This window comes from Geotrypetes seraphini, chromosome 18 (assembly GCF_902459505.1).
Source record: "Geotrypetes seraphini chromosome 18, aGeoSer1.1, whole genome shotgun sequence".
NCBI classification, from domain to species: Eukaryota; Metazoa; Chordata; class Amphibia; order Gymnophiona; family Dermophiidae; genus Geotrypetes; species Geotrypetes seraphini.
In genome coordinates this window covers 31,955,518-31,978,265 of record NC_047101.1, presented here as the reverse complement: position 1 = coordinate 31,978,265, position 22,748 = coordinate 31,955,518, and the positions used below count along the sequence as shown (strand labels likewise).

Genomic DNA, 22,748 nt, shown 5'->3' with positions numbered 1-22,748 from the left:
TCGCTGAGTCAGTCTGTTCAGTGATGGAAGTAGAACTCATTTTCTTTGGCAGGTCCATAGCTCGCCTGGCTAACATTGATGAAGAGATGTTGCAGAAGGCTGCTCAGGAAACAGAGATACTATTGGAACATGAGAAGGAGTGGAAGCTTGGCAAGTGTATTCTGAGATTCCCTGAGATCCTACAGAAAATCCTTGAGGACTTGCTCTTGCACACCCTCTGTGACTACCTCTATGAGCTGGCAACTACCTTTACTGAGTTCTATGATAGCTGTTACTGCGTGGAAAAGGACAGACAAACTGGTGAGTACAATTCAGATAATGCCCACCTAAATCATCACCATGGTGGGTACTGCATCAGCTGTTACAAGTGGTGCACATGTCCTGGAGGAGGAGATGTGTTTGTTTTATGTATACAAGCACTATTATTTAGGAGTTTAAATTCTTGCAAGATCCTATTTAAATATTCAAAAACAAATTTATAACTGTAGGATATATTCCCTCCCAAATTCTTGGTCTTGGTGAATAGAGCCCAGGGTACATTTCATTACTGCTGAGCCGCTTTGAACGTTGATCAGCATTTCAAGTTGAGGTGTCTGAGTGCCTGCGGATATTCAGATAAGTGCCTGGCTTTTCAACTTACTACTGTTATTCAAAATACAAGGGACGTGGGAGTGTGATGACGGTCCCCATGAAAACTTCCCAGCGGCTCGTTTGCAGGAGTTCTGGGAACTGAACATTTCACATTCACAAAGTGATTGTTTGTAGTACTTTGATTTTTTTTGGGGGGGGGCCAATTTGTGAGGGAATACATCCTACAGTTAGAAAATTTGTTTTTGTTTTGTATATGACATGTTGGTCAGTAGAAAAGAATAGGGTAGTATTGGACTGGCCAAGTGGCTCAGTGATCGTGGCTGATGCTGCGGTACAGAAGACCTGGGCTTGATTCCCATGGCAGGCTTCTCTCTAAGATGGCTGGTGGGACACTGCAGAGGTAGCATTCACAGACCTTTGAACCTTCCACTGCTGTACAATATTGACACCTAGTGACTAGGCTGTGGTCTATGGCCTTTGATTAAGGACTAATGGCTGGGCTATATTTGGGGGGGAGAAAAGTTCTCGGTAGTTGTGACTCATGGTACTGTAGTCTAGCCCCTGCTAGGCTAAAAAGAAAGAAGTCTGAGATCAGAAAACAGTATGAAACTATGTTAATCTCCCACATTAAGATTGGTGCGACTATGTTATCTGTAGCAGGTGTAATGCTGTGGAATACCCTGCCAGGAATTTTGCGTTGGTGTGCTGCTAGACTGAATTCTAAGAAAATGTTAAAAACCCAACTGTTTGTGAAGGCTTTTTTGAGTTGAAATTTTATATTCAAACTGGATGTCTCTGTCTTGCTGCATGTTGTACCTTGAGCGCTGACCCCCTGATTCTATAAAACTGGGCACCAAATTGTACATTTGGCACACTAATTTGTGTGCATAACTTTGGGCTGCTAACCGGAGTTAATAGCTAATTATTGGTTAGTTGGCAGTAATTGTCATCAATTAGTCGCTCACGCAACTGCCCTTGTTCACTATTCTAGAAGTTGTGCGCTCAGTTTCTTTTGCAAGGAGCTTCTAGGGAGCATGGATAAGTCAGGCATGTGGCAAGGAATTAGGCATGCAGGTTATGGTATACTTGGAGTTAGGCATCTGCCAACAGTTAGGCTCAAGCACTTAAGAACATGAGAATAGCCTTACTGGATCAGATCAGTGGTCCATGTAGCCCAGTATCCCATCTTCACGGAGGCCAATCCAAGTCACAAGTACCTGGCAAAAACCCAAATAACTGCAGCAGTCCACACCACCGATCCAGGGCAAGCAGTGGCTTCTCCAATGTCTGTCTCAACAGCAGTTTATGGACTTTTTTAAAACCAGCTACGATAACCGCTCTTACCACAGCCTCTAGCAATGCATTACAGAGCTTAACTATTCTCTGTAACTTCATCGAGTGGCCCTAGTCTTTGTAAATCCTGATGTAGTAAAACATCAATCCACTTGTACCCATTCTACTCCACTCAGGATTTTGTAGACTTCAGTCCTATCTCCCCTTAGCCATCTCTTTTCCAAGCTGAAGAGCCCTAACCTCTTTAGTCTTTCCTCTTAAGAGCGGAGTTTCATCCCCTTTATCATCTTGGTCGCTCTTCTTTTCTAGTGCTGCTGTATCTTTTTTGAGATAAGGATACCAGAACTGAATGCAATACTAATACAGAGGCATTATAAGTTTCTTTGACATGGTGTGTACTCATGCCTAAAGTTAAACACAGAAGTGAAGACTTCAGCATGGAACTGCCATTATAGAATACTAGCGTATATGCTGTTATAGAATTCACACTTAACTTGCATCAATCCTGTCACCTTGAATCTACCCTTGTGCAGTTTTGGTCTCTGAAGGGAAAGAAATACGATAGAGATTTATAAAATCAAGAGTGGAATGCAATAGGTAAATGCAAATCAATTGTTTAGTCTTTCAAAAATCCAAAGATTGGGAGACACTATGAATTTACTAACTGGCACATTTAAAATAAATCAGAAAAAATATATTTTCACTCTGTGCACAAACTCAAATTAATTTCTAGAGTGTGTGATAAGAGCTGTTATAGTTAGGTTTAAAATAAAAGGATTGGAGAAGTTTATGAAAGAAAAACTCATAAACCACTATTGGCAAGGTAGAGCTGGGAAGAAATCACTGTCTATCCTTGGGAATATTATGAATTTATCTCTTTTTGGGATTCTGCAAGTTAAATTGTGATCTGGACGTTTGGCTGGCCCAGTTTGGCAATTCTTATAGGAAGTGTGGTGACTCAAGGGTTCATATAATTACCAAGGATTGCCTTGAGCAAACTTCCAAGACCCCCAAATGGATACTTTTATTTAAAACTATCTAAAATATCCTACATTATTTTGATGCAAGAGCATTTGCTGAGGCCTGGAGTGTAGGTAACACTGTATATTTTGTCCTTGCAGGTAATATTGTGAAGGTGAACATGTGGCGAATGTTGCTTTGTGATGCCACTGCTGCCATCATGGCAAAGGGCTTTGACATCTTGGGAATTAAACCTGTGCAAAGGATGTGATCATCTCCATGTTGTCTAACTTTATTTTCTAGTCCTATAAAAATTATAGACCTATATAAGGATCTAAATTCCCTCATTGTGATCTCATCGAAGGAGCACAATCAACTAATAAAGATATTGCTAAGATTGTGTTTACTGCCTTTTTATTTTTTTTCAACCAAACAAAACATTTCAAAGAAGTTATACATAAGGGGGTTGGGAATGTCCATCTGTCTATCGAGAGAGAAAATAATGCTCTGAAAATTTAATAAAAATGGGACCAAAATGACACAAAAATATAACAATAATAAAGTTAATAGTTGAACAAAATTTAGTAGGTCCAATGAAGAGCTGACACATAAAGCCAGGGACCATGAAAATTTATTGAGTCCATGGTGGTGCCACTGAGGACCGGTGAAGAAAAGGTATTGATAAACCTAAGTGATACAGCTAAAACCTTATAAGCTGATTCTTGAAGATTTGATTTCTAACATTTTCTCAAAAAACAAATGATTGGAGATTGACTTACCTTGTATAAAATTGATTGTAAGAACCATAGCGTTAAACATATGTGCTTATGAGCATATTGCAGGAGATGTAAATTGCAGCTTTTCAACTCCTCCTTCTCCATGGTCTCTGCTACCCCCATCAGTTCTACAAGCGATCATGAAGATGTTTTTCTGATCTGCTCTGCTTATTTCTTTATTGTTTTTTGGGTTTTTTGGCTTGTTCGCAGCAGACCTGTGCAGCCAGCCTGCTGAAGATTTGTGGATCTCAGGGTTCCAGGCCCTCAGCACTTGCTCGCTTCCTTTACTTTGTCAGGAGCTTGAGTGCAGGCTGTTAGGGTGCTTAGGGTGCCGGCTGCAACTTTGCCTAGTCCCTTTTCCATGTGCGTCGCAGTCCAAGGAGATAGAGGATCAGTCCATCTAAGAGCCAACCGGCAGCCCAAAGATCTCAGTGTGGAGGGTGTGGAGGCAGAGAGCCTCTCCTGATCCAGTTATACTTTGAGGGAGCTGAAGCAGGCTGCAGCATTTTCCCAGTGAATACAGGCTGTGACAGCCTATGGGGAAAATTGGGGTCTTAAGTGTGTGTTGACGTTTCTGCAGTTAGATCTTTGGTCCTCAGAGCATATTAACCCTATTTCTTGTCTCATTTATGCCAGATGGGTGACTGAAGAGCGCCCTTGTGCCACATGCTGTGTGGCACGGGATAGAGGGGTGGGAGTTTCGGGCTTAGCCCCTCAGCAGTCTTCTAGAGCTGGAGAACAGCAAATGGACCCCTCAGGGGAAAAGAAACATCTTCTGGAGCCTCTGGCACAGTGCCTGCTCACAGGCTTCACAGCCCAAGAAAAGGCATTTGCTCCATCCTATGGGGGAAGGAGAGTTACCCACTCAAGTTTTTACCCCAGAGTTCATTAATCTCCTTTGGCAGGCTTATGCAAAAGGCAGAATGCCATCTGTTATGTTTACTGGTGAGCGGACCATTGCACAGGCTCCTCTAGATGTTCAGAGCACTTCTTCCCTGAGATCAGAGGCTATTCTGGACTCTGATGGTCCCTCGGACAAGGACTCTGAGGACAAGGGATCAGATTTAATCCCTTTATTGTCACAAAGGGAAGCTTCACTGGTAGGAGGCAGCCTCTCATATGGAGGACCAGGAGGCAGCCATTGACCATGAAGAGGATTCCTTCATTCTCAGACTCTTTAAGTCTCCGACATTGCTTGATATCATTACTGAGTCCCTTTGAGAGCTAAAGATAGACCCTCCTCAAATCCCATCCTGGCGTCAAGGCTCAACCCACGTCTTTCCCATAGCACCCAGTCATGAGGATCCTAGTCACAGAGTCCTGGGAGACCCTGAAGGTGGCTAAAGCCATGACTAATCTGTATCCCATGGATCAAGAATTCCAATAAATGTTTGCTATGCCAAAGATGGATTCCATGGTAGCCCAGGTGACCAAATGCACTTCCCTGCCAAGTGAGGGAAGCATAGTTCTAAAGGATCCACAGGACTGCAGAGTGGATATGGTCCTCAAGAGGCATGCACATGTCATTCCAGACTCCAAAATCAGAACCTGTTGGAGGCTGAGCTTCTTCCACAGCTTGTGTTAGCTGGAGTAGATTATATAGCAGATGCCCTCTGATAGAATATGCTGAGACTTTTCCCATGACTCTGATTATATCTCCACCCATTGTATGCTTTGGATCAGATAATGGTTGGGTGATTCAACCTCTAAAGCAACGCTGAGCAGGCTCCTGTTCAGGGGACAGATGCTGTTTGGAAAAGGCCCTAGATGATCTTATGGCCAGTGTACAAGATCACTGTCTAAGATCTTTACCAGACAGCAGACCCTGAGCAGTCAGAGGCCAGGTCATGGCGCTTTTACTAGTACTCTACTGGAGCCTCTAACCAGAGCCTATCAAGGTTCCAGACAGAAATTCTCCAGGAACTGAAGGAACTATGGTTCTCTTTCCCATTCCACAGTGCCAGCCAAAAAGCCTCAATGATGCCAGCCCTCAAGTTGCTCCTCTAAAGATTGGAGGTCAGCTCTCGGATAATGTGGAGAGTTTCCTCGGTTCTGAATAGAGATGGTTCAATCCATCACCCAGCAGTAGAACCAGGAGAATTTCTGGCTGCCCTGGATTTAATGGAAGCTTACCTTCACATTCAGTGGTAAAGACATAGGATTCTGTACAGTAGCTCTTACTTCCCATTAGTCACGAATCTGCAGAAGGAGAAGAGTTCAGAGTTTTAAAGTGATACTCTTCTGCAGTGGAGAATAGTTTCCTCTTCTGTTTTTCCTTCTACAAGCTAACTTAGAAGACTCTATCCTGTGGTTCTGGGCGTCCAACAGCTGTTTGTGCATTTGAAAGTAGATTCCGCAGTAGCGCAAGTGAGCAAGCATACATCCTTTTTGAGTGAGAGTGGAGTGATACTAAAGGATGCACAGGACTATAAGGTCCTTAAAAGACAGTTTAAAGCACTGGCTTTGGATAATTAGGCGTTTTACAGATTTTTCAGAACACAGCAGTTAAAATAATAGCTCTTGCCAAAAAATATGACCATTTGATCCCCTTGTTGATCTCCGTCCACTGGTTACAAAATTACTTATAAACTCCTGCTACTAACCTTTAAAACCCTTGAAACCAATCAACCAGAATTCATAAATAGGCTTCTGATTCCGTACTCTCCTCAAAGAAGTCTTCAGTCAGTCTCCCAAAACCTACTTGCCATTCCATCTTTAAGACACATCAACACCTTATGCGCTTTTATCTTCTCAGTAACGGAACTCTATTCCCAATCATTTACAAGAAGCTTCCCCAGTAAGGAATTTTAAAACATTCTTGTTTAAAGATGCCTTCGGGCTCATAAAGATAATAATAACTTTATTCTATTCCGCCACAATCGTGCGACTTCTAGGCGGTTCACATCGAAGAAAGCTGGACAAACAGCGAGTTACAATATGCAGATAGACAGTGAAATTACAGTATGCAGAATCTTAAAAATGCAGCAAATTACAATATACAGTTTATTTAGAATTTCAGAGGGGCCCTTTTAGAAAAAGTAGCGAATTACAGAATACAATTTATTAAGAATTTTCAGAGGGGGCATATTAGGAAAAAAAGAATTGGAAGTGGTGTTTGGAGTAGTTAATGTTTAGGTGATATGTCTGTCGAATAAGGCAGTTTTTATGACTTTTCTAAAAGCGACATAGGTCAGACTAGCTCCATTAATGTAGTTGTCTAGCCAGTATTCTTTGTTTGCTTGGTACATAAAAGTTCTATCCAGAAAGGTTTTGTATTTACAGCCGGTAATGCTTGGATATGTGAATAGATTGCAATTTCTGGTTTGTCTTATGGGACTGTATAATACGAAGTGAGATAGCAAGTATGTAGGAGCTAATCCCCAGACTAGCTTGAAGCATATGCAAGAGAACTTGAATATTATTCGTGCCTCGACTGGCAGCGAGTGCAGCAGTCTGTAGTAGGGGCTGATGTGGTCGCTTTTTTTTCAATCCAAATATCAAGCGGACCGCTGTATTCTGGACAATTCTAAGTTTCTTCACTGTTTTTTTGGGTATACCCATAAAAATGATATTGCAATAATCCAGTGTAGAAAGTACTAGTGATTGCATTAGTAATTTAAATGATAATGGGTCGAAGTATTTTTTGATGGTCTTTAATTTCCATAATGTCAGGAAACACTTTTTTACCACTAAATTCGTGTGTTAAATGTGTGTCTAATGTGACTCCATGTCTTTTCTTTTTTAAAGGAATTTGATTCTTCTTTCTTTTAATGAATTTACGTTCCCTCCTCCTATTGTATTTCCCTTTTCTTGTTCTCTTCTTTCCTATCTATAATGTTGTAAATTTAAGTCATCACCAACATCTTTTCTCATATCAAGCAGCACTATGGGGTAAAGATCTGGAACAATTACTCTTGCCTACTACTTATAGGGAATTCAGGAAATGCCTAAAAACACATCTGTTCCTGAAATACCAATCTATACAATCTTAGTCCTCAACAAACAATCTCTAGAACTGTTAATCACTAAGTCTGTACTTTGTTTATTCCACTCAAACTGTAACATCTTTAATCATTGTAAACCACATAGAACTTCACGGTCCTGCGTTATATAAATTGTTATTATTATTAATGTAGTTCTCCCATTATGCCTTTTGTTTCTGTCGTTTTGTCCTGTTTCGAGTCTGTCGGTCTTATTTTATGATTTTTTGCTTTGTAGTTTATTTTATGTAATCCCTTTTTTTATGCATTGTAAACTGCTTAGAAATTTTGATTTTGTGGTATAACAAAATTTTAATAAACTTGGAAACCATCAAAGCTGCAGCAGCTGCCTTCTTCATGGCATGGATCTTTCATACCAGATTGCGGACTAGCTCCTTGGGAGCTTGGGGATTCTTGTCCACAAGGTTTCTGGGAAGCAGCAAACAACAGATCCAGACAGCCACATAAGGTGAAAGAAAGAAAGGGGAAGGGGATGCGATTTGATATATCGCCCAAATAACAAGCAAAGAGACTGATTTGTTTTCAAAACGGCCCCTTTACCTAGTCCTAGATTATTTTAGAAAGGGTAATGGTAGGGTGATCTCGATTGTTGGGGGTTCAAGGCAGCTGCTTTGACTAGGTGCCAAATTTCCTTGCACCAGCCCTGAGAACAAGCAGTGACAACAGCAAGAGATAGAAAAAACATCTAGCAGTCAAGGGCTTTTCACAAGTACAGGAATCAAAACTCTGCCTGAATTCTTCCTCCCTCCCACCAATCTCCACAAACAAACATCATGAATTCTTTTGGTGCCAAAAACTGTGTTTCTAGTGGAAACCCCGGACATGGAAGCATCTTAACAAATGGAAGAATGACACAAAGTTAGTGTTAGTTATAAGACTAATTACAAATAAAATGTTTTATTAAAAATAAAACAAGTCAAAGAGGGAACAGTGTTTTCCTCTGTATCGTATGAATCTAGACACTGCATAGAGACAAATCCAAGATCCGGCCACATTTATGTATTGGAATCGAAGCTTTTGTTTAGCCACAAATTGCAGAAGGACGAACATAAGGTTTTCATCCACTACAGAGCAGATAAAAGGGGAACAACACCCTCTTTCACCTCAGTTCAAGTGTCATAATGAATTGACCTCTCAAAGCTCTACCCAAATCCTAGAACTGTAATGTTCTAACGTTCCCCTTGCCCTAGCACTGCCCTGAGCTTGAACTAACCAGGTCCAGCCCTTGATAATGTCCTACCAACACTGCTCTCAGTATGTCCTGCTGTTGGAAGGAGGCTAAAAATCAATTAATCATTTCTATAACATAAATAAATATTGTATTTAGAGAAAACATGTTTACAGAAAACAGCAGCATTATATACATTTAAAAATGTCAGGAAGTCCAGGCAGGGCCAACTCCTATTTACAGGCCTGTCGCACGGTGTTACCTCTGAAACAGGAAACAAGAGCACATGTACGTTAGATAGATTGTGAGCCCACCGGGACAGATAGGGAAAATGCTTGAGTACCCGATTGTAAAACCGCTTAGATAACCTTGATAGGCGGTATATTAAAAAAAAATCCTAATAATAATAATAAAGATGGCCCATCCACATCATCACCATCTCCTCACATGCCTGTCCCATGCTTTCTTGACTTCAGACCAAGTCCTTGTCTCAACTACCTCCATCAGGAGCTCATTCCACATAGCCACCACCCTATCTATGAAGAAGTACTGGATTTTGGGAGATAGTATGGAGATGCTTGGGAAACTCTTTGTGAAGAGGTTCAAAATGCCTTCCTGCAGGCCATGGCATAATAAAGGGGGCAGGTATGGTCTGCCCTGGGTGCTGTCTTGCTGAGGGTGCCGGTACCCCTCCTCCTCCCTCCCCACCATACCTCTAGCTCTTCGCCAGCACAAGCAGCACCTCCAACCTGATGGTCGCACCAGCATTGGCTCTCCTGTGCCTAGGCAGTGATATCAGAAGGAGAGCCAACGTGGGCAGCGAGTTGGTGCTGCTCGCATGGGGCAGAGAAGAGGGCGGGGCAGGTTAGAAGGGGGGAGGGTTCTTCCAGGATATTTCTGGAGGCCAATACTAGTGAGGAAACAGAATGGTTGGAGTAGTGATTTTTCTAACTAAAACCAAACTGGGATTTGAAGTTCTTGTTGTTTTAACTGTGACATGTTAATGGTGGCAGCCGAGGGAGAAATTCAAATTCTCATTAGTAATTTATGGCACAGCTGCACTTCCCCAGTGTACATTGGTCAGCTGGATCTCAGAACAAACTGCTGCTTTTACTAGCCGTAATGGGTCAGACCAATGTCCTCAGTGGTCAATCCAAGTTACAAGTACTCGGCAGAAGCCCAAACATTCCACGCTACCGATCCAGGGCAAGCAGTGTCTTCACCATTGTAGGTCTCAATTGCAGACTATGGACTTTTCCTCCAGGAACTTGTCCAAACATTAACCACTGTTACCACATCCTCTGTCAACAAGTTTCAGAACTTACTATTCCTTGAGTAACAAAATATTTCTTCCGATTGGTTTTAACAGTATTCCCTATAACTTCGTCAAGTGTCCCCTAGCCTTTGTTATTTTTGATTCACTTTTACCCATTCTACACCACTCGGGTTTTTATAGGCTTCTCTTTTCCAAGCTGAAGAGCCCTAACCTCTAGTTTTTTCTCATGTGAGGAGTTCCATCCCCTGTTTCATCCATGCCCAATGTTTTACTATTCAGAACTGATGGCTCCAGCACCCAGGAAAAACCTTGGTTTGCTCAGATTCTACAGACTCCTATGACTTTTTATGTTGTGCTATCTACTTAGCTTCCTTAAATATTCTGCGTATCTTCACCTGACAACAGCAACAGTTAACCTTTTCCTCATGCCACATCAATGAGTACTCTACCCCAATACCCAAATGGCCAAAATCAGTCACTGGGTCTAGAAGAGGCTCACTTCAATGCCCAGGCTCACAGCACTGTCAGCCCATTAAGAACTGTTTTTTTGTAAGATCCAGTTCAGAACACAGGGCTCCCAAACGTCAGATGAAGTCATAACGAGCATGGAAAAGTATTTACTAAGTATTTTAACCATGTCTTACTTTTAAACAGGATAACATGTTACAAATGCACATCGTTTGAAAAGAAACATGTTGTGAATAGTTTAAATAACTTATTTTATACAGTCTCATTCATGGAAGTTGAAAACTTGCTTAGATATAAATAAGGAGACACACTGCTGGCTCCGGTCTTGCATGTTGAGTTAAAGATACTGGTATGCATAGTTAATGGTTCCTGCTTTTTGGTGTCGTGTTAAATATTTGTCTCCTTCATGTCTGTGTTTGGAGATTTGAAGGCTTCCTTTATTCCGAGTATCTCAGCAGCGCACATGTGACCAAAAACCCGATTGTACCAGTCAGATGTCCGGCCCCTGCAAAGCAACCAAGTACATCCAAGGTAAAGCCACATGAAAGACAGAAGTCCAGGAAGTTCACATCCTGAATCCACAACACAAAAATACAACGAGATCTTTTGAAATTCACCGAGGCAGACGGCAGCTAAGCCCTTCCAATTAATTAGGCATCTTAAATCTGTGACATTATCCAGTTATCTCTCCTTATAACAGAAGCTATTATTCCTATTTCAAATATGTCTAATATTACAGCAGTTGCAGAACAGCTTAACAATATTCCATTTCTACTTTGCAGAGTTTCTAATCGTGCAGGTCCTGCTCCTTGTAACTGATCTATAGGCTGTTTCAGTGTCTCAAGCTCAGGTCTGTTCACGTTGGTACTACAGACTCCAGTTAGGCTTCTTGCCAGATCGGGCCAGGCTACACGATGGAAGCAGAACTATATCCCAGCAGGGTGGCAAGATATTGTTTCCAAGTAGGGCTTTGTCTGGGTTTTGAAAAGCTTCCATCTCACGACTGCATCAGGAGGACATCTGCACATGCATGCGACATCATTGTGTCATATGTGCAGATGTCCACCTGACGCGACTATGAGCACAAGAAGAGCTGGGGGTGGATTGTAAAATCTGGTAACCATAGTGCAAAGCAACTGTATGTCCTAGTTAAACCTTAAGCTTTAATTCACTTTCACTTTCCCAACCCCACCCCTCCCAGAGGTAAAAGCACAGAATTTATCATAGACATTTAAATGTTAAACTTGTATGTTTGGGTGTTGCCTTTTATAGCATTAGGCAATGCGTGGTATCTTCTTAAGGAAGGAGTTATAATTTACATACACATTTGATAAGATGCTAACATTTGTCTCTGCTCCTTCCATCTAGGCATGATTTCTGCTAGTACATTATAAAGAAACACGAATGCTTATGTGTCTTCATAGACTAGTCCAAAAACAAACAAACAGGCGCCCTATCATAGTTTCAAGCTTAATAAAAATTTGATATTGTCGCATTTTCAAATTATTACAATGCGATGTACAAAATTAAAATATGAGTAGTACATGATAAAACAATTTGTTTAGGAGGACCTAGCAATAGACAAACGGTTAATAATTTGAAACATTAGCAACGAGGGAACAAAAAAGGGAAATAACAATAGGATAGGTCACATTTACAATTAGTGGTCTCGTAGCTTATAGATCAAATGCATCCTTGAAAAGAAAACTTAAGTTTTCCTTTAAATTTGTCAAGGTTAGCTTCTTCCTCTCTTACATATATTGACAATGAGTTCCAGGTTGAGGGCCTTTTACCAAAAAAATAGTATTCTCAGGGAGGGAACCGATAGAAGATGTTTCTCTTCTGATCTTGGTGTACTCAAGGACGTATAAGGAGTGTATTCTTTGAAAGAACAGAGGGGCTTTAAGGCTATTTTATAAATAATTCTATCATAAAGTTACCCTTCAAAAAGGCAGTTTCCAAAAGCCGTTTATCCTAGTGCATGTTCAGTGCGAGATGATTTGGTGCTTATGGGAACAGCCAGGATTGCAGGATCCAACAGACTTGAAAGTACCGAAGCTCTAGACGTTTTACAGAAAGGGGAAACTGACACCGTTACCTCTTACAATCATGATACACCAATTAGAAAAAGCAATACCTTGTATCGACTCTACAGACATGGGTGACTTTTGATTTTTGTAGCCCAACGACTTCTAAGAGGTATTCACACAAAATAACATGTCCTTTGGTTCCACGGATTGTGACCTCTTCGCAGTCTACAGAGGTTGCTGCCAGGACACAGGTACCACCCTGGGGATCAGTCCTCCAAGTTCTAGAACAGAAAAGGAACCAGCGTTAAAACGTAGACCATGCTAATTAATACTGAAAGTCTAACTGGTTAGGGATGCCTCAAGGGGAGGGGGGAGGAGCAGGGCAGACAGCTTCAAGAACAACAGTTCAAAAAACTTTTTCATTTCAGGGTTCTTTTACTTAAGCTTAGAGGAACTGGTGCACACTAAGGGGAAGATTCTCAAAACCCACAGTGCCTTTTTAACGATGGTCACTAAACTGGTTCCAGCCAATCCTCAAAAGGGCTCCCCATGTTTTTTTCCGAGCTTCCTGGCAGACTCCTACTCTGCCATGCAACTATTTTACAATGAGGTCAATAATATTTAAATGAGCACTCCGGGCGATTCTCTTATTGCCGGATGATTCCCTAACCTCGCGGTCCTACATTTGCGGGCAAAACTTTCCAGCAGGTCTGAGCTATCATAGCCTTACTTTCTGATCAGTGCCTGAGTGCTGATTGGCTCAGGCATTGACAGGAAAGTAAGGCTTTTGATAGCTCAGATCTGACAGAAAATTTTGCCCCATACCCCCGACACTCCCGGCAGGTGGATTTACATTGGAATTATTTCGGATCCATTGTGAAACAAGAATTCCTGTGTTTAGCTTATTGAAAAGCATTCAAAACCCTCCTATTTTGAAATTTTTATATCATTTAATGGATATGATTTTATTTTTTTTCCAATTCTTTATTCATTTTTTCATCTTACACCAAGTGAACAATATTACATCCTTTAATTCCTATACATCACTTGAAAATTATTTCATATTATTATTTCAATACATATTTTAAATCCCTCCCACTCCCACCCTCTCTACAAATAATGCAAATCAAACGTATCATACATGTAATGTGTTCAAAATAATAATAAAACAATAATGAATCAATATATCCCCCCTTCCCCATTATTCTAAATATACTTTAGTGCAGGGGTGCCCACACCTTTTTGACTCGTGAGCTACTTTTAAAATGACCAAGTCAAAATGATCTACCAACAATAAAATTTTAAAAAAACACAACGCACACTGTACGCATAGAATTGTTAATTATCATTCCTATTCCAGGGTTTTTTCAAAGAGGTCAAAGCAGATGACTCTATGCACTGTCACCTCAGTAACAACCATACAAAAATAGACAAATACCCACCCCCTCCCTTTTTACTAAACCACAATAGCATTTTTTAGCGCAGGGAGCTGCGCTGAATGCCCAGCACTGCTCTTGACGCTCATAGGCTCCCTGCGCTAAAAACCTCTATTGCGGTTTAGTAAAAGGGGACCTTAGTGTAAAATATAGACAGCAGATATAAATTCAGACACATTGTTTGTTTCTGGTGATTTTAAGTAAGGTTTACCCAGAGACGATCATAAATAGGAAAGGTATTTTTCCCCCATTCAAATATTGGATTTCTTGCTCTTTACATCCTACTAGTCTAACTCTCTTTATAAAATTTGTTTCATGAGCCCAGGAAGTTGGTTCGATCAAGGAAACTTTGGATCTCCATTTGGATCACAGATGCTTTAGGTGTAAACAAGCTCAGAGGTTTTTACACAAAATAGCCTGGGAACACAAACTGTTTTCTTCAACTATGTCTTACCTTAATACCACGTACTCCCTCGATGGAAGTGGAGACAAGCTGGCTGTCATGTAGTGATAAATTTCTGTCTCTTCATCCAAAGTTCTTATGACCTTGCCTTGAAGAAGATTTGGGTCCCAGGCACGTTGTTCCCTCAGTATGTGCTGGAGAATCACTTTAGGAGAAGCTTCTATCTCAACAGAGGCCTTCCACATCCTAACTGGATATACATCTTCAACCTTAATGAAAAAGAAAGCTTCACAAATGCTGCCCAGATACTACCCGGTCATCTTTGTCTAGTTTACTTCCCTCCCCTATTTTTTATTTATTTTAAAGTGTTAATTTTAGCTCTGTAAACCAACAAGATACTTGCTGATGGCCGGTCTATCAAATTATAAATAAACTTGGTTAAAGCAGCCTACTTGTCTACTACGAACCAAGAATAGCAAGAGGCGATCTTGATGCTTAAAATTTTCAACAGCTTAGTCACTCTAAGCAAAACCTAACTTCACTGTGCTAATCATCGGGCCAGGTAGCTAACCCCTGATGAGTGTAAAGCTTGAATACAGTACATGCAGCCAAGAGTTGGTCTGAAGGGAGACCAAGGATGAGACTCTACAAAAGTGTATAAAAATAATATAGTCAGTGTAAATAAAATAAAGTGATATGATAAAAAAAAGAAAATCTAAAGGAAAAAAGGATCGTGCATTTAGAATCTTGCGGATCTTGGTTTATTTATTTTTTTAGTTATTTATATACTGCCTATTAATGGAGATTGTCTAAATCAGTGTCCCGCAAACTTTTTTTTTTAGCTCTGGCACAGTAAAGAAGCAAATGTTTTTTGTGGCACAAACGTGAAATCTCAAAAACGGTGAAGCCTCTACCAAAGTGTGTGTAGGGTCTGGGAAACACAAGAGTGTTTGGATGGTCAATCTACAGCAGGAATGGGCAGCTTTAGTCCTTAAAAACTCAACTGGGTTGTGGCATTCAAGATTTCCACAATGAATATGTATAAGATTGATTTGCATGTACTACTTCTACTAGATTCAGGAAGCAAACAGGAAGGCTATCTACAGGTGGAGATAAACCAGTACTGGGGTGAGCATTAACGGAGAGGAGGGACAGGCATAAAAGGAAGAGGGAGAGGTTTGTTTTAACTCATTTTTCTGCCTCCTTTAAACAGCAGATTTTATCACAACCTACCAATGGAAAATAGTCGTGCAAGGCAAAATTTATGAGGTTGGGCTTATAGTGCCTGGCTAATGTTATACAAGTGGCTCCAACCAGTTCAAAATTGGGGGTTTTTTTAAACCCACAACACAATATATAGACTACTTTTTACATGCAACTTCTGAGCTAGAAGTTAAAGTCAAGACTTTATTAACAGTCTACAACACTAGCCATATGACTGACACAGCAAACGAAAAGCACCTGTATTAAAGCACACTGAAAACAGTCCCGAGATCCCAGTGGGTGCTTCCCTGTGCTCCTGCTCTGGAGAAAACGAAAGCTTGTGGAGACTGGATTTACCTTCTTATATGCCACCTCCATCTGTTCCAGGTTTGGGCACGCAGTCCAGCTTCTGAATTTGTCTTTTGAGTCACGCAGCAGGTTCTGCATGGAATTTTCCAGGGAAACAAGCGTGTTGGAGTATATGGTGGGACTGGCTGACGCATCACCACAAGGAACATGTTGTTCAGATAATGCACTATAGTATGGATCAATGCAATACTTCGGCAGCTGCAAGGCAAGAAAAGACAACGCCGCGTCAGCAGAGTCAAACATCTGACAGCTTCCAGAGTCATACAGAGTTCGGATATCTATATGAACTGGAGGCTCTTTGACCCTGGTATCTGAATAGAATTACAAAATATAACTGATATAATCACTATGGCTCACTGTGTCTCACAAGTGGAATGGAGAACTAGCCTAATGAGAAATGTAGTGTTTGATTCCCATTGTGGGTCTTTGAAACCCTGGATATCTTACTTAATCTTCCATTGCCCCAGGGACAAAAACCAGCTTAGACTGAGAGCCCTCTAGGAGCAGAGAAAGTACCTGAATCTAGAATATGTAAAAACCACTTTGACTGTACCACAGAAAGGTGGTATATAAAATCCATGACCCTAACCAGGAAAACCTCACTTTTTAAATATGGAGGTTATTTTAGAAGCATCCCCAATGTATGCATGCATGTACATACATAGATTGGCATATACATGCCATTTTGGAAAGGGGTTATTTGCACACAGTGATGCAGACATTTTAGTTAGGCAGGACATATGGTAGGAGCCTGAAAGGGCATGTCTGCCTCTCCCAATATTTACTCCCCTCCCACCCCAACCCTCAGTTCTGCATAGGGGGAAGGAGTCCATTGGTTCCCATTTAACTTGAATTTTATTTCCAAATCTGAACTGGAGACACAGAAATTTGCCTTCCCCAGAAAGCTTACAATCTAAGTTCTGGCCCTGAGGCAATAGAGACCGAAGGTCACAAAAATGTCATTGGGAGAACCTCTCTGGTTCTCGGCCTTATGCGCTAAAAATCTCCTTTCTGTCCTTCCTATAAATGTATGACTTTAAGATTGCTAACGTTTTAGAAGCAGATATGTTCATAAATCATGTCCGATCTGGATATCAGGGCTACGGTTATGGTAAACACATAATATCTGATGTCTTCTGTAAGACTATTGGCCACAATTAGAAGGGTTCCCTGTTTTTTAAAAAAATAATAGCTTTTATTAAATATATCCGAACAATAACACAAGCCAATCCATCAAGCCAAAATTCCAACCATGAAGAGAGTGACCATGGTTTCTCTGGTACATCCGCCCCATTTCACAAACAATAAGTAAAACAGGCACAGACCCCTCCCTTACACAACACATAAACATTTCCAAGTAATGAACAGCTGTGATTCTTTATAGCAGTCAATTTATATAAGGTATACCAATCCTCCAACTTTTGTACCACCTGATCACATGTAGGCACTCCCAGAGATAGAAGGGTTCCCTTTTGAGGGTTTGGAAGGATGAGGTATTCTATCTTTCTTTGTAGCCCTTGCTTCGTACCTGAAAGAGCCTTGTGCACTCAGCTATCATGTGTGCCAGACCCTGAGTGGCAGCCAAATTCTCACTTAAGTCCCTCTGGTCTGGTTTTCCCAGGCTGTATTTCCTTTGACTGGATCTAAACACAAAGAAAGAGTCAAGCATTAGAGAAGAGACCCAAACTGGACACCACATAGCTCCTTTCTTCTCTCTAGCCCCACACAGAAAGACTCAGTGGCTGGCTGGTGAGTGGGGGCATTTCTACAAGACGCTTTAAAAATTGTACAATAAAAAATATCTAATGGAGATTCTTAAATTTCCTCAGCAAGCTATTCCTCTACCCAAAAAGATATACTATATTCCAAGTTCTTTTTCGAAGGCTGGTGAGGAAGGAAATTTGGTACAAGAAAGAATTGAAAAAGGTGAACTATTTGGAATGCTATTTGGCCTCAAATTAATGCATTGTTGGAAAATCATGTAGCACTCTCATATGATACCGTATTATTTGGAATGATGATGAGGAAAAAAAGTCAAATTTCACCAGAGAACAAGCTTTTATTAGTCATGACAGGGGTTGCCATTCAGCATATAACCAACAACTGGAAGAATCATAGTAACCTTAGTTATACATTTTGGTGGAATACAATTTGTCATATATTCAAAATGGAAAGAGCAATAGCAATACAAAGAGGGACATATACTAAATTTATAAAAATATGGGGGCCATTGACAAAATATTGTAGTGAATGATCATCAATTTTTCTCTTCTTTTCTTTTTCTTCTTTATGGCACATCAGGAGGGGTGGGTAATGGAAATAATATTACATAATATGTTATATAATGTGTATATGGTGATTGGAAAGCAGTTGAAGGGTGGGTGGTGGGGGAGGGGGTAGAAATATTATTAGAATATTATGTAGTAGATATAAAAGTGATATTGTGTAATAATTTGTTATAATTTAATATTTTGTGCACTTGATGTAAAATATGAAAATGAATAAAGAATATTAAAAAAAAAAGAAAAAGGTGAACTATCTACTCTTTTGGAAGAGTCAAGGAAAGGGCGACACTGCTAGTGTCTTGTATTCGAGCAGGACTTGAATTCTCTGATGAAACTTTTTCTGAAATTCTCATGTGACTTTTTCTGGGGAAAGAATTTGAATTTATCCAGACATTTCAAAAACTACATAAGATCGTAGAAAAGAATTCCTATCCATGCGAGAAGTTGTTTAAAAGTTGGGGGCTTCCTTTTTACCAGCATACCCCTGCAAATGTTTGATTCAATATTTGGGGTTAAGTATACCTTTTTTGTGCCATTACAATGAAGTGCCTTTCTAGACCTTAAAAAGATTTCTAGTGATTGAGATATATGAATGACTGGGTTTGTTAATCGTATTCAGTTTTCTTAAGTTTTTTTTTTCCTTTATGAAAATCCTCTCCATGGGTTTAATGGATCCCCTCCGTTAAATGGTGGTCTAAGAAAGAAAATATTTTGAAATACATAGTAACATAGTAGATGACGGCAGATAAAGACCCGAATGGTCCATCCAATCTGCCCAACCTGATTCAATTTTTAAAAATTTATTTATTTTTTTTTTTTAATTTTTTCTTCTTAGCTATTTCTGGGCAAGAATCCAAAGCTTTACCCGGTTCTGTGCTTGGGTTCCAACTGCCGAAATCTCTGTTAAGACTTACTCCAGCCCATCTACACCCTCCCAGCCATTGAAGCCCTCCCCAGCCCATCCTCCACCAAACGGCCATACACAGACACAGACCGTGCAAGTCTGCCCAGTAACTGGCCTTAGTTCAATATTTAATATTATTTTCTGATTCTAAATCTTCTGTGTTCATCCCACGCTTCTTTGAACTCAGTCACAGTTTTACTCTCCACCACCTCTCTCGGGAGCGCATGCTTCAATTATAAGTTTTTCTTATGTATAATTGACCTTTTCTGGATTTCTGCAACAAGTGTTTACGTGCGATATCATTGCAAACTCAATAAATACATTTGTGCAATGCTTGTGGTTGAAAAGGTCATTGGAATTTGTATTGCACACATTAACACACATAATAAACTTCAACATTTAAAAGCATACATAAAACGATATAGCACAAAGCATCTGTGAGACTGTGGTCATCTGCAGTAGAACCCAACATTGGACTCGCTTCAATGATCCATCGCTGCACCTTCAACTACACTTCATTTTGCAGAAAAGATGACGTTTTAACAGTTTCTGAAATTTTGTCAGATCTCCTTGTTGTCATATATACTGTGGAAGCTTGTTCCATGCTTCAGGACCGACACAGGAGAACACTCCTGCCCTCATCATTTGCATTCTGGTCTCCTTTCTTGATGGGACAGAAAAGTCCCAATGTCCTGAGGAAGTGCAGCATAGTACGAAAGACAGTCGTAGGTATTGGGGGGCCCACCCGTGCAGGCCTAAACAGACCAACAGCAGTAACTTTTAATGTAGGAGTCAGATACATGTTCACCTCTTGTTAGTCTAAACCACTAGTTCCCAACCCTGTCCTGGAGGACCACCAGGCCAGTCGATGACTATGCATGGAGCAGGTTTGCATGCCTTGCACCTCCATTATATGCAGATCTCTTCCATGCATAGTCATTAGGGCTATCCTGAAAACCCGACTGGCCTGGTGGTCTAAACAATACCCTAATGATGGAATTTTGTACTACCTGCAAAGCATGCAACACCGTAGCCAACTGTACAAAAGTTATCAGTAATGCGGCAGAGTGAAATCCCCGACGGACAAGGCCAAGCAGCCTGTTTAGAGTGCTGCCGACCCAACGCTGCTTCGGAGGAAGGTAGGGATCGCTCGCAGTTGGCGGGGAGGGAAGGATGGAGGGTCAGCAGGGATTCGGCTGCACATTGGAGGAGTGGCTGGGCGGGGGGGGGGGGGGGACTGGGTTGAAGAGTTGCCGGCAAATCCCAGGACTAGGGCTTGTTTTTTGGGTAGGGCTTATATTAAGACCTACTCTGAAAATGATGCTAGGGCTTATTTTGGGGGAAGGTCTTCTTTTCAGGGAAACACGGTACTTGTCCTGTTTGCCCTTTTTGATTAGATTGTAAGCTCTACAGAGCAGGGACTGATGAATGTTTTAATGTACAGCACTGTGTACATCTAACAGCACTATAAAAATGATAAGTAGCAGTAGTAAGAATATAAGAATAGCTGTACTGGGTCAGACCAATGGTCTATGAAGCCCAGTAGCCCGTTCTCACGGTGGCCAATCCAGATCACTAGTACCTGGCCAAAACCCAAGGTGTAGCAATATTCCATGCTGCCAATACAGGGCAAGCAGTGGCTTCCCCCTTGTCTTTCTCAATAACAGACTATGGACTTTTCCTCCAGGAACTTGTCTAAACCTTTCTTAAAACCAGCTACGCTATCCGTTCTTACCACATCCTCTGGCAATACTTTCCAGAGCTTTCCTCCAATTGGTTTAAAAAGTATTTCCCTGTAACTTCGAGTGCCCCCTAGTCTTTGTAGATAGGGTTACCAGACATCCGGATTTAGAGAACATGTCTGGACGGCTTTTCAAAACCCACCACTCTGTCCGGGTTTTGAAACGTTTCCAGCTGGGAGGGCATCTGCGCATGCAAGGTGGGGCTGGGGCGTGACTCGGGTGGAACAGTGCGGGGCTGTGCAGAACTGGGCGGACCTGGGGGCATGGCCATGGGTCCAAATTTTACTTCAATAAAATCTGGTAACCCTAGGTATATAAGAAATAAAATGATATTATTATGTTCTTGGAGCCTGTTTTATAAATGCACACAAGTCCTATATGAGGGAAAAAAACAATTATCGGCTTAATACAATTAGCAGAAATGGAGTCATAAAACTGATCCAGGGCAGTTTTCACAACTTTCCTCCCTCTGGGAGGCCCTATGAGTTATCAGCCATTTCTCACAGCAGCTGCCATCTTACTTCCTGCCCAGGCCTGTGCCTTATCCTGCATTCTCCCAGGCAGTCTACGGACACATTTCTCTTCCACCTCATTAGCATCTTTTTCCATAGCATTATCTTGGTACATTCCAACTTGAAACAGAGGTAGCAGCTCTAGGCACCCTTGAGGCTATTCCTTGAATGTAAAATCTCTTAGATTACATCCCTTTGAAGTCAGAGCGATAAGTAAAGATTAAGCTGTTATTTAGCTGAACCTACAGTGCAAAAGAATAAACACACTCCCTTCAGCCCTGTTCCTGATTGTTCTGAAGCAGAAGCTAAATTAAATCCGCCTGCAGAGAAGAGAGATTTTCCATATAAAGATTTCTGCCAAATGTCCCAATTGCTTAATCCTGGTTAATGTCCTGCAACTGAAAAGCTATTAATTGCACTGGAACAGTCCAGGAGATCACTTCCTGGATATAATCTCAGCACTGCCGGCCATTTCACGTCATCATTTTAACTCTCACGCTCTCATTCAGAAGCATTTCAAGAAGAAGTGAGCTACGCTCCTAACACAGGAAGCACAGATGTGCCACGAGCAGATAAGGCAATCCAAATAATTGGCAAATAAACTTTATCCTAAGAGATATCCAAATATATCAACCATTTTTTCTCAGGATAGTATACACTACAGATTTTTAGAAATTTATTATTATATTCAAAAAATTCTACAATTTTTAAACAAGATTCCAGGCGTGTCCTCAAGGCTCAGCTATCCTCTCATTGCCATGAGCTTTACACACCCACCTCCTCATAAGCCATGTATTTTTAAAATAAAGTTAGAATAAATACTTATCAAAACTTAATCTCCCCATAACCCTTATTAAGCTTTAAGGAGTAAATAGAGACAATTCCTTATCTTTTTTACGCATTCTGTCCGTTGGCCAGGGGGATTAAATTCGACATGTTTTGCCAAAAAGCAAGAAATTTCCCCTCAATGCCAAGTTTAACTGAATGCCCCCACAGTTAGGGGGGAAAGTGGTTAGTATATGAGCAGATAAGGGACACTGAACAATTTTGAAGGTGCAGTTGTTGAGAACCTGCTGAAATGGGTTCCATTCCCACCGGAGCTCCTTGTGACTCTGGGCAAATCCGTTAACCCTCCATAATCCCATGTACAAAACTTAGATTGAGTCCACTAGGGTCAAAGAAAGTATCTGCATATTACCACAAAAAGGAAGATCCTTGACCCTTTACCCCCAATAGTTATTTTGTCCATTATCTCAAGAGCAACCCTAAACTAAACTAATAGTATTAATAATAATAATAATAACTTTATTCTTCTATACTGCCATAGTCGA

The 22,748-nt window shown here is 40.9% G+C and overlaps 2 protein-coding genes across 6 annotated transcripts in view; one reads left to right on the top strand and one right to left on the bottom strand.

Moving 5' to 3' along the window:
* Positions 1 to 3,246, top strand: part of RARS1 (arginyl-tRNA synthetase 1) — a 94,908-nt gene extending 91,662 nt beyond the window's left edge. For all 3 annotated transcript variants that reach the window (XM_033927301.1, XM_033927299.1, XM_033927300.1), the window contains 2 exons: positions 53 to 300; positions 3,006 to 3,246. In XM_033927301.1, coding sequence (XP_033783192.1) covers positions 53 to 300; positions 3,006 to 3,115 — 358 coding nt within the window. In that variant the 3' untranslated portion in view covers positions 3,116 to 3,246. The remainder of the gene's footprint in view (positions 1 to 52; positions 301 to 3,005) is intronic.
* Positions 3,247 to 10,666: 7,420 nt separating this feature from the next.
* LOC117351611 (rho GTPase-activating protein 7-like) overlaps positions 10,667 to 22,748 on the bottom strand; it is a 138,595-nt gene continuing 126,513 nt past the window's right edge. For all 3 annotated transcript variants that reach the window (XM_033927131.1, XM_033927133.1, XM_033927132.1), the window contains exons 10-14: positions 17,503 to 17,617; positions 15,963 to 16,172; positions 14,454 to 14,671; positions 12,671 to 12,844; positions 10,667 to 11,038 (exon numbers count right to left, since the gene is read on the bottom strand). In XM_033927131.1, coding sequence (XP_033783022.1) covers positions 10,921 to 11,038; positions 12,671 to 12,844; positions 14,454 to 14,671; positions 15,963 to 16,172; positions 17,503 to 17,617 — 835 coding nt within the window. In that variant the 3' untranslated portion in view covers positions 10,667 to 10,920. The remainder of the gene's footprint in view (positions 11,039 to 12,670; positions 12,845 to 14,453; positions 14,672 to 15,962; positions 16,173 to 17,502; positions 17,618 to 22,748) is intronic.